The following is a 13,059-nucleotide window of genomic DNA, read 5'->3' as shown; positions in this document are numbered from 1 at the left end:
CAAGTGTTCCACAGAACACACTATTTCATCTGAATTCATACTATTTGACTTGCATCCACAGAACACACTATCTCACCTGAATTCATGATATTTGACTTGAATCCACAGAACACACTATCTCACCTGAATTCATGATATTTGACTTGCAAAAACACACTTAAATGTTAACGCCACCTCCACCAAGAAGCAAAGAGAATAAAAAAATCACATAAACTGTACTGTAATTAAAGGACACGTCACTTTTTATTAGATGACATTTTGTACACCAAACGTATTTGAGTTGACATTATTCCTTTCTGAAGCCACATTTGTAATTGATGTCCCTATCTCCAACAAACCTGTATTACTTCAAATTATTCTGAACACAAATGTGATCTACAGTAAGTATGAATTCAACTGATGAAAGATGGTGCCCACAAATGTTATTGAAAGAGCAAACTTGGTAAAATATATAACTTGTACCTCCCTCATTTGGTCGAAGAGAATGCCATTGAAATGTGATCACTTATTTTTTGTATCCATCTTATATTCATTGTCCTTACCAGTTAGCCCGGACATGATTGGTCTCTCATCTAGTGGTTTATCTTCTTCTATCTATGCAAAAACAAAATCATTCCATTAGTTTAACTAAAAGAAAAACAATTATCCTTTCTCTCCTTTTTTTTTCTTTGTAAATGATTTACTTTATGAAGACAGCACACGCAGTTAAATGTCTCTCTGGCTTTGCTGATTTAAAGTTATGTAATGTAATATCCTGACAAATGATTCACATTTCTTTCCACATTATCATTTCATTCAAAGAAATATAAAATTGGCAAGCCTTTGACAAATTTCAAGTCTGACTTTATCGGTGAAGTGGGAATGATATGATCAAGTATATTGCTGACTGCCTCAAGAGAACTTTATGAACGAGATGGCAGCCCAAGAAAAGAATCGTGTAGTCCAAGGAATGTACCTGAATAAGAAAATGTTGGCTTTTGAACATCTCTTTTGAAACTGGTCTATGTTTCTGATAGAGAGTAATCTCAAGTCAATAGACTCACCACTGCCAATCCCCATATCCATTCCTCACCCTGGGAGACAAGGTAGCATAACTGATAAAGTCTCAGACTCATAATTCAAAGGTCAGTGGTTCAATACTTGCACTAGCCAGCCAAGTTTGGCTGCTTCAGTGTGTCCTTGGGAAACGCACTTAGATCCCATTTCTTCTGCATTATAAAGGCAAATAAAGCACTGTCAGAAAAACAAACAATAACAATCCCACCTGCCTAACAAAACTTTCAGAACCATCTACCCAGCCAATCCCTACACAGATACCCAGAACACAAAATCTGTTATATATCCAATGTGCCATCCTGTTATGACTCTATCTAAATAACCTTTGGATTTTTAAAAATCAAATATAAATTCAACAAGATATGTTCATTCTTTATTATATATATATGATATGTCACTCTTCGTATCATCTACAATATCAAATGATTCCCCTGGCCTTTCACAATGATTTAAGAGATCTGACAGTTATTTCTTTTTTGTATTTAGACTAATATTCTTGGGCCCCTTGGTCAGTGAGAGGATTAAAATGCATTCCATGCTTAAATAATCACAAAGACCTTTGATCTGATGCCCATAATAACACATCTTGGTTATCTTGGACCCAACTGACCACTCACCCCAGCGCACATCTCCCAAAGGCCAAAAGTATACATGTTATATGTATAATCTATCTTAGGTAATTTAAGAACTTTACTGAAATGAAAATGAAAAGCATTATCTGTATTTTCTACCTTCAACCCTGTCCTGGAACCACTGGGTTTAGAAATAGTGCCAAAGCTGAATGGTGTTTCGAAGATGTTAAAAATGTTTTGTGTTAGCAAGAAACATGACAGACATAATGATGTACACACTGATGTGTGTGTGTGTGTGTGTGTCTGTGTGTGTGTGTGTGTGTGTGTCTGTGTGTGTCTGTGGACAACCAGTCCTAACACTAACCTCTTAATGCTGCATGCCTAACAAGGCAGCTGTTAGTACAATTTTGTTAAGACTCGGCCAGGGTTACAACCTGCAAACTCCGGCATCCGAGGTCGATGCTGTAACCACTAGACCATCGAAGTGGTTCTGAGGAACATCATTAAGAATATATCTTGGATTCATTTGAATAATTATTTTCCCTTGTGAATATTTCTGTAAAAATTAAGTTATGCCATCATGTAGTAGCCCAGTGGGATACCCAACTTCAACATATGATAGTACAGGCCCAGAATTCTGGTACCACACTATTTGTTGCGCCCTGCATAAAGCCTGCTGTACTTAATGGTATGATATTTAACAGAAATCTTACAAGTTTATAAATACTAATACAGCATGGTTATGCCTCAGCATGAAATATTACTACATGAAACTTAATCTGACTATCTGCACATGCATACAAACAAACATACAAAACTTCACTGTCTGCCTGAAGTGGTCTTTGGTTAATTATGTAAACGAATATTTTGTCCAGAAGGGTCCAAAAGTTCAAAGGGTGTCAAAAACTGGAAATAAAATGTACTGGTCAAAAGATCTAATTAGAACCTTTACATATGCATACAGATATGCCAGTAAAATTTCATTTGCCTACACTGCTTAGTTTTAGTACCATCTTGCTAACAAGCTTACTGGTTGGACATACAGACCTACCGATGGATGTACTGATGTATGGAAACATGGATATGACAAAATTAATGCACAAGAAATGCAAGATGTGTAAAAGAAAAAGAAAAAATTTCTGTAATCGTCTGATAATCTAATCTGGTCATCTACATCTGCACACAAATATGACTGCCACAATTAAATTTGTCTAAGTGAAACAGTTTGTGTGCTGTCATGCTAACATTGTTACACTGGATAGAGAACTGGGAAGACATACAGGACCAAATCAAGATGCCCATGATGCCAGCAGTGGAGGCATAATAAGCTGTGGTGGCAAATAAATCAAGAGTTCATATAAAACTCTGTATTACAATCAAGGGCTGACAGAACATGTTAATCAATCTGTAATCCAAATTTTATAAGTTCATTAATTACCAATTTATTTTCAATTTGAGTCAACTCTTCCTCTTCTTCTACTGACTCATCTCCCTCCTCATTTTCAGCCTCCTCTACATCATTCTCATCTTCAAACTCTTGTCCATCTTCCTCATCTTCCTCTTCCTCACCCATCTCCTCTTCCTCCTCCTGATACTCTTCATCATCCTCATCCCACTGGCCCCTATGATTCAGAATCTGTGTGGATTGAAATGACTGGGTCCCTATTCCCTCATCTGTTTCAGTGTCTCCAGACACCTGAATTAACATCTTGGAATCATTCTGTAAAATGTGCCCAAAGAAGACTGGTATCACAAACTACACATTATGTCAGTCTCTTAAGTTATTCCCATCTGGTGACAATAACATTTGATATAGAGGCTTGACTACTGTAAAAGGCGTGTACTTGGGTAAAGTTTTCATAAAAATATCTTAAGAGTTAAAAAGTGATAAGGAAAATGGTCAATGACTTATTGTGACCTTGCATGGGGTACGACAGTGACTTCTTGCACTTTTAGGGAAAACTCCATAGCAGTATCACATTTTAACTTGTATCCAAATTTAGCAATGCAAAAGGGTTGTTTTCTTTTCACTTACATCAAAATTTTGTCCTTAAATATTGATGTATATATTATGTGTATATATTATGTTCTGCAGTACACATGTACATAAGATGGTGGTCTATTTTACTTGTGGGCAATGGACAATAATTGTCATTAAAAATGGGTTTTTCACTTTATTCAGTACTGTCATAATATAAATGACAAGTCTGCAATACTAGAGTCACTTCTTTCAGTACTGTTATAATACAAATGACATCTGCAATGCAAGAGTCACTTCCTTCAGTACTGTTATAATACAAATGATGTCTGCAATGCAAGAGTCACTTCCTTCAGTACTGTTATAATACAAATGATGTCTGCAATGCACAAGTCACTTAATTCAGTACCGTTATAATACAAATGATGTCTGCAATGCAAGAATCACTTAATTCAGTACTGTTATAATACAAATGATGTCTGCAATGCACGAGTCACTTCATTCAGTTGTAGTTGTAGTTGTTGCAGGGTTTAATGCCATTTTTTAGCACACAATTGGCTATACATGGCGGCCAGTATTAATGGTGGAGAAAGAACCCGGAAAAAACCCGGGAAGAACCACCGACCCATGAGAAGCTACTGGAAAGCTTTCTCACATACCCACATTTGCTGAATCCGAGACTTGAACCCACGCAGACAGAGGTCAGATGGCAGTGATCTGTAATGGAAAGCGCTTTAGACCACTGAGCCACTTGGGGCCCCCACTTCATTCAGCACTGTTATAATACAAATGACAAGAGTCTGCAATGCAAGAGTCACTTCCTTCAGTACTGTTATAATACAAATGACAAGAGTCTGCAATGCAAGAGTCACTTCTTTCAGAACTGTTATAATACAAATGACAAGAGTCTGCAACGCAAGAGTCACTTAATTCAGTACTGTTATAATACAAATGAAAAGAGTCTGCAATACAAGAGTCGCTTCCTTCAGTAGTTATAAAACATATGACAAGAGTCTGCAATACAAGAGTCACTTAATTCAGTACTGTTATAATACAAATGACAAGAGTCTGCAATGCATGAGTCACTTCTTTCAGTACTGTTAGAATACAAATGACAAGAGTCTGCAATACAAGAGTCACTTCATTCAGTACTGTTATAATACAAATGACAAGAGTCTGCAATACAAGAGTCACTTCTTTCAGTACTGTTATAATACAAATGATGTCTGCAATGCAAGAATCACTTCCTTTAGTACTGTTATAATACAAATGATGTCTGCAATGCAAGAGTCACTTGTTTTTGTTGTCTACTCGCCATAAAAGAGGCATTTTTCTTCAACAAAAGTGATCATGCAAAATCCTTTTTCTCTTTTAGCCACACTGATAATGACCTTTTACCTTTTTATTTATAAATAGACTGGGGTTTTTCTTACCCCTAGTGTATGTCATCCACAAACTTTGTTAGCTGTGGACAGTAAATAACTGGAGGCATTGTGTGGAAAAGAAACTGGTAATAGGATGATGGATGTGTGGGAGACAACATCATAACTTAATACAGTCTACCTTTATGGAAGGCATATAAAAATAACCAAGATCGATTTATACATCAAAAACTATTTATGTGTACATTTTGATCAAAATTACTACTTCTAGCTGTTCAACAATTAGGTTTTTATAAATGGGCTTAATATAAATAATCTACCAGGTGAAAAGACATTTCTCTGCCTTTCTTGACTGGAGCTTTGGCCTTAATCTCTGGTCTCCTGTAATTCTGAGAGCCTCTTACTTCCCCACTGGCTTCAGAAGCTGACTCTGGGATAGGGTAGACTCCCTCATCTGTGGTCACTTGACTCCCAGTCTGAGAGTTTGTGTCACTGAACAAGTCAGGATTTGTATTATATTCATCAGCATCTTCATTACCAACAGGTGTGTATATCACTGGCTTGGGAAGATCTCCTTTGGGCTGAAAACAAAAGCCACGAAATGTATGGTACTACTATCAATTGCCCTTTCTGAATAATTAGTTATTTGTTTTTATTTACTTCAAATGACTAAAAAGAGGTTGCTCAAATTTAATAAATAATTACTTAACTATATACTTGTTCCTAATAACTTAGTAATGAATTGTTCACAACGACTTTCATTTAGCCCAATACATCAAGTTCTCAATCATACCTATTCCAACAACTGTACCATCAGTGCTCAAAGAAAAGGTTTTTAACACACCGGCCAGGGCTGGTAACTAAAAAAATCACAAGCCCTGACTGAAATTACAGAAGCCAGGACTCCAATTTTCATATACCCAAAGCTGTAATATATTTCTTGTTTAACTGTTTCACTTACTGTGCATTTCATTGTTCACTTTTACTGATAATAGCTTCTGACATTTTCATTTCTCAATTTTCATTCTTCACCAATGTAACAGTACTGCAGTAATTTCTGCTTGGAAGGAATCATATTATCCCTAAGAACTCTACATTTCTGTATTTTATACAACACTAAAACGTTATAACTGCACAACTATAAAGCAAACAGAATAATGACTGCATATCAAGAACACCTCTCAATAAAGGACAATTCTGTCATGTTCTTTGAGAGTCCTTCAAATACAAGTTTCACTGTATATGAAACTAACCTGTGAGGTTGAAATCAAGCTATTGGCAAGCAGCTGACTCCAATTCATTCCAACAGGCAGCTGCCGACGTGGAGGCGTAGACATGGCAGGGTCTGGGTTCGCCAATGTCTGCTTTCCACCTGTAACAGCGGTACATTTCATGCACAGTCACAGTATACATAGAATAAAACATCTATCAAAAAGGGATTCACATCAAACAAAAAAATGCACCATGTCAGATGATACATACCATATATGCACACTTATAAGTCAAGTCAAACTGCAAACAACAAAGATCATGATCTGCTGTAGCATAATGTGCCTGCAGATCACGGTCTATGTTACTTGTCATACAGTGCAACCCCGCTATAACGTGCCCCACTACAATGCAAATTTGGATATAATGCACTGGCAGATATGGGTTTGTGCAGTTTGCAGTCGGACTCCTCTTATCAGCAACTATATATGGTAAAGAATTCCTGAAGGAGGAAGTCAGTATGCAAATGCAGTCTCAATTAATCTAATGGGAAGCTAACATCCACTTTATCAACCTTAGAAAATATAACATGCAATGAATACTGAATTACTTCACACATGGTTCATAGAGAACTGGATAGGGTTTCTTCAAGGAATTTTCAAGGACTTGAAAAAGTTTTCAGGACTATTTTGTCTTATGGAAACTAATCCTTCTCCATTTGTTACTTTCTTGGTGTTGTGTGTCATTTGATCCAACAAATTTTATCTTTATTTATTTATGCATTATTGTTGAACAATATGTACATAAACAAAATTCTAAATTTAACAAGTGATATATTGCATTCAGTTTTAATAGTGTTATATCCCTTGGGTAAATCCAAAGAGGTTTTGACAGAATTCAACAAGCTTTTCAACAAATTCAAAGACTTTTCAAGAATAAAACCAACTTTCCAGGATTTTACAAGGTCAAATGAACCATCTTAACAGTGTTCTGGGGTCTTCTCTAACCCTAACCCTAACTCTCCACCTTTCCTCAGGTTCTGGCTTATCAAGTTTCAAATATACCCAAAGACTTTCTTGTTTAACAATGACTACGTGCCTCTAAGCATTCACATATAGGGCAAGACAAACCAACTGTCTAGTGGCCCTGGGTGGACTGAACATTTTACTGGCCAAGTAAAATGTTGTGAAATTAACCCATAATTCTGAACAAGAAGTAATTTTCAGATTTCAGTTAGGTAACAGTTTTGCTCAAATGCAATGCTTCTGGCAACTGCCCAAACTTTGTGAGCCAAAATGTGTAGCAAATTCATTTGATTTAGGATTATTTTCCAAAATGTGAAACTAATAACCTGTTTTATTAAGGATGAACATGTCTGTGCTGCTATATCATTCTTTCCCACTGTGAGGGGTAATCTCCCTTAATGCACTGCTTTAAAGTACCAATTAGGAGTTTGCACTGAGATGGACTTCCAGAGCAAACAGGAATTTCATTACAAAAGTTTGATTCTAAAATTAACAGGACTTTGTTCTTGGCAGTGAGTGATACTTACCCATCTTGTTGGAACTGCATTAAGTTCACGCCCATTGATAAAGCATGTATTTCACTGAGTCTGCCTGCCATTCAATAATGCAGTGAGAATGCAGGTCTTATATGAAAGGTTAACCAGTGAGGCTCTTGAGAGCGGTTCAAATGGTGTCTTGTTCTGCCAGGTTAGTACCCATGATGGATTCTACTTTGGACAAAGACCCAATGTCTTTGGACATGTCTAATCAAAATTGGACAGGTGACTGTATAAGTCGTTTTGTCTCATATCCTCTATTCCATGATTAAACAGGAGGTCAGTGATCATGAAAAGTAGACTTTGATTGTAATTGGTGTTAACTGTTTCTTGTCAAAGAACCATAGTAGGAAGTTAGCTGTGATGCATGTATTGGTATAATGTTTAATTGGGCACACCCCTATATAAGCTTTTAAAGTGGAGGGCTATCTCCCTGGACTGATTTCTCCACCACTGGTCATGATAACTGTTTGAGGAATTGTTTCATATGATCTGGGTTGTGATAAAACACCTGTTATCTTGCCGGCTTGAGCAGATGAGGGAATCAATATCTCCATTTTACTGCAGATTTCTGTTACAAGATTGATGAAGTCATTGATGTGCAAGTTTTCCCATTTGAGTGGTAAATGTACACTTCCAATCTACAGAAAAAGGATCAATTCAGCATGCCTTTTGAATCAGGAACTGGTGAGACAAATGTTAAAGTCTAACATTCCAACTTGTCACTAATAGGTCAACCATTGGTCAGTCCCATCGAACACATATTTGAGTAAAAAGTGAGGGTTGAAAAGACCATTCCCTTTATATAACTTTATTCTTCCAGTACAATGAGTCCACTAATACATTTAGTCTGCCTGGAATATGATGAACTTTGAACATGCATTAGTTGTTGAAGATGCCACATAAGGATTTTCCAAACAAGAACACAAAAGTCTGTGGACTTGGTTTTACCTTTCCATTTGAGGTAAGTCACCACATTGAAGTTGTTGCACAGAATGAGAATTCCCTTCAATTTCACAAATTAACAGCTCATGAAATCGGTTTCATCTCAAGTATATTGTTATGTAAATGATGATCCTGAGAGACCACACTCCAAAAGGCTTCCTGGAATGATGGGACTTATGCCACACTCCAATGGCTTCCTGAAATGACGGGACTTATGCCACACTCCAATGGCTTCCTGGAATGATGGGACTTATGCCACACTCCAATGGCTTCCTGAAATGATGGGACTTATGCCACACTCCAATGGCTTCCTGGAATGATGGGACTTATGCAACACTCCAATGGCTTCCTGAAATGATGGGACTTTGCCACACTCCAATGGCTTCCTGAAATGATAGGACTTATGCCACACTCGAATGGCTTCCTGGAATGATGGGACTCATGCCACACTCGAGTGGCTTCCTGGAATAATGGGACTTTTGCCACACTCCAATGGCTTCCTGAAATGATGGGACTTATACCATACTCCAATGGCTTCCTGAAATGATGGGACTTATGCCACACTCGAGTGGCTTCCTGGAATGATGGGACTTATGCCACACTCCAATGGCTTCCCGAAATGATAGGACTTATGCCACACTCCAATGGCTTCCCAGAATGATGGGACTTATGCCACACTCCAATGGCTTCCTGAAATGATGGGACTTATGCCACACTCCAATGGCTTCCCGGAATGATGGGACTTATGTCGTAAAGTCCAGTATCAAGTGTACTCCCTATCTGTACTAATTGTTATTTCCAGTTGTGTGTTTTTGATGGGTATTCCTGCATTTGTTGCATTATGTCATAATCTATATAATGAAGATAAGAATAAACAAACAAGTGCATACAACAAATATATACATAAACAGTGAGAGACAGACAGAGAGAGAGAGATATACACACGCAGACACTCAAGTTAGTCAATTGTAATGCAAACAAACAGAACAATAATTTCACAAATATATATATATATATATATATATATATATATATATATATATATATATATATATATATATATATATAAATTCAACCGATTTTTACATAAATAATGTAAGCACCATTTAAAACATTTTGACTTACTGTTCCAATGAGAGAAAAAATGTAAACAGGTAAATTCAAGTTCTAAAACACATGGCAGGTATTAACAGTAACCAATTAGTGGCTAGAAAGATTAGCCTTCAGATTCTTCCCTTTCTATATACAATATATATAGACAGAAAGACATTTTTCAGCCTTTCCATGAGGGCTGGATCTGGGAGTAGCAAAGAAAGTTATCCTGATGTAATGTGTTAGAAGCAGAAATCCACCAGAGTGACTGGTCATCTACTACTGGTAGTGGACACTTAATCCTTACCCCATGTGTCCACATCCACCAGTGGGCAATCTGTAATCCATGTGTGAACTGTATATCCCCTACAAACTTTGTTGGCAAGGGGATAATTAAATAAAAGTAAATCAGTCCTAGCACAAAATGTCTCTGAAAAAGACTTTACCTCCCCAATGATCTTTTCTCTGATGTGAAATGAGGCTCTGAACCCTCTGCTGTTCCAGTTTCAGCATCTCCAGCTGTTGCTGCTGCTGCCTCATCAGAACTTCCTGTTGCTGAAGCTGCCACTGTCGCAGTTCCTTGAATCTCTGTAGCAATCGAGCTTGCTCAATGGACTGATGCTGTTCTAAAAGGTCCATGCTGCTCTCTGGAACAAAAAGCAAGAAATACACTGTCTAAACTTACAGAATAATATTAACCTTTGACCTTTTAAACTATATTACTTATTTCTGAACTCTTCGATTCAATGTCATTCTATGAAATTGCATGAAATTTCTGTAAACAATCCACCTATGCAAGCAATGTTACTGATATTTTTTAATCATGCACTCAAATTTTTTCAACGAAATTCACATGTATTCTGTGCTACAAATTGGGAGTGGGTATGTTACAAACGATTTCACATAACAGGTAGGGACAGTAGTATTTACTTTCCCTACCTGTTATGTGAAATCAGGACATTGGGTGTTCTTTCTTACCTCACAGTCAATAACAATCTTGATGAACTGAAAATCTAGCATTCTGCAATTAAATAGAATATGCTGTAAGCAAACTAGAGCAAAGCTTAATGAGGTAAAGATGAACAGTGAGAACCTTCAAATGCAAAAGCTTCTTACACCTCTGACACTAAAGAGCAGGGCTGATCAACTCCCATGGCTCGATGAAGCCAGACTATGTACTTTGAAGTTGAACAAGTACAATTTTCCAAAGTGCTATACTATTTTAAAGCAAGACAGGCTACTGCCAATGTTCATACTTGAACATACATGGAAAACCATTTTCTAATATGCTGTGAATGCTCCATGATAAATACAGTCTTAAACTTTGTGCTAATGATATTGATCAAATCTTGAGAGAGAATGTTAGGAAAAGTCTGAATTCCAGTCAATTCCTCTTATGGAAGTACTTATGCTAGCATAATTATTGGAGCAAGAATAGATTATACAAGATACCACTACAAAATTTACACCCTTTGAAGAAATGAATATATTGTATATTGTTTCATTTGTTTTTAACATGGATTAAAATGTGTACATGTTGTTGAACATAGTCATGAGACTGACATTTCGGAAAAACTGAAAATGAAGGTGGGGCAAGTGAATTTTCAGAAACCACTTGCAGAGATTGCGTTGGGCTTCACCAATGTTGCAAACTGCTATTTTTTCCCTTATTGGCGACAAAATATACCATCTGACTACCATTTGGCAACAACATTTTTGTCTGTTAAAATTTTTATATACAGTCTTGCATTCTGAGTGGAGAAATTCAAAGGCACCATGACAGGAAGCTGCAAACTTGGATATAAATTTGCAGTGGAACTATTGTTATATAAACAAATCCTTAGTTCATAGTGACAAACCCCCCTTACATGGCATTGTTATATCATAATCTGCTTATGCTGGTGTCTGGCCTTTGTACTACTGTTTACCGTATTGTAACCAAAATAGTCATGCTACCTGACTACCTATAATCCACCACCTCTGAACAACTACAATTGACCAAATGATGGCAATATTTTTATCTTTTTGAAAAATGTACCAGAAAAAATAGTTTGCTGAAACTTGAAAGAAAACCGATCACCTTTACTGCACCGATCGATCTGTATATATACTAAGCAAATGAAACAAAAATTATGTCTCAGTCAAGGTTCTACAATTATCTGATGTTGCCGCAGCATAATAAACGGACATTTTGTTTGGTCCTTCAAAGAGGACCTATAGCGATGCATTCAATAACACATGTACCTTCATCAAAGCAAGCCATAGACCTTTGATCAAAGGAAGTCACCGTCAAAGCATGCCATAGACCTTTGATCAAAGGAAGTCACCATCAAAGCAAGCCATAGACCTTTGATCAAAGGAAGTCACCATCAAAGCATGCCATAGACCTTTGATCAAAGGAAGTCACCATCAAAGCATGCCATAGACCTTTGATCAAAGGAAGTCACCATCAAAGCATGCCATAGACCTTTGATCAAAGGAAGTCACCATCAAACTTAAATGAAAGCATTGTTTCATCTTTAATAGTGATTGGAACATATTTATTATGCCGTGTAACTTTCCTGTTTGCAACAAAACAGTTCATGCTTTACAATCACTACCAATGGAGTTGTAAAAAAAAAAGAAAAATTATAGTTCCAATATTGTAAAACAATAGATATCTGGCCATCAAGTTAAATGAAGGTGGACATCTCACAAAAGTTTTTGTTAAACTTTTTCATTTTTTCACATTTTCATTTCCTATGAATAACCTCATCCCCTCGGTAGCCTCGACATCATGGTAGCTGTCACTGGCTGACCAAAATCTGGGCCACTTTAAGCACATGTACATGTAGCATATAAGCAACTATACGGCCATGTGCTACTAGGATAATGAATATCAAAATGAATTGTTAGTTTGTTGATAATGGGATATAGATCAAAAAAGGAACACTATTTTTTTTTGTTGTGTTTCCTAACAGGATTTGACTGATACATGAATTTTCTAACATATGATCTAATACTCGAATTCATGTATTTTTTTAATATACACATACATTATTTAACACTTGTCTTCTTTTAATTTCTATTGTTTTTTCTTTCCTCTCTTTCTATGCAAATCCTAGTCAGTGACAACAGATCACTTCTTAAAAGTTTCACTCGACTGCTTAATTCAATTAATATTCAGTATCCCCACACTTCCTTATCTAAACATCCACTTACATCGACAATATTACCTTGGTACTGAGGATGCTGAGATAAATGGATACAACTGTATTATGAAAA

At 36.6% G+C, this 13,059-nt stretch overlaps 1 protein-coding gene across 1 annotated transcript in view; it reads right to left on the bottom strand.

The window, feature by feature from the left end:
• LOC149775062 (uncharacterized) overlaps positions 1 to 13,059 on the bottom strand; it is an 86,627-nt gene that overhangs the window by 67,886 nt on the left and 5,682 nt on the right. Inside the window, exons 3-7 of the mRNA XM_089944474.1 lie at positions 10,242 to 10,442; positions 6,242 to 6,360; positions 5,309 to 5,569; positions 3,067 to 3,348; positions 543 to 594 (exon numbers count right to left, since the gene is read on the bottom strand). Coding sequence (XP_089800600.1) covers positions 543 to 594; positions 3,067 to 3,348; positions 5,309 to 5,569; positions 6,242 to 6,360; positions 10,242 to 10,442 — 915 coding nt within the window. The remainder of the gene's footprint in view (positions 1 to 542; positions 595 to 3,066; positions 3,349 to 5,308; positions 5,570 to 6,241; positions 6,361 to 10,241; positions 10,443 to 13,059) is intronic.

Source organism: Sinohyriopsis cumingii, chromosome 19 (assembly GCF_028554795.1).
Source record: "Sinohyriopsis cumingii isolate HCF-2022 chromosome 19, ASM2855479v2, whole genome shotgun sequence".
Lineage (NCBI taxonomy): Eukaryota > Metazoa > Mollusca > Bivalvia > Unionida > Unionidae > Sinohyriopsis > Sinohyriopsis cumingii.
The sequence above is the reverse complement of the archived record's forward strand: the minus strand, read 5'-3'. Positions and strand labels throughout refer to the sequence as shown.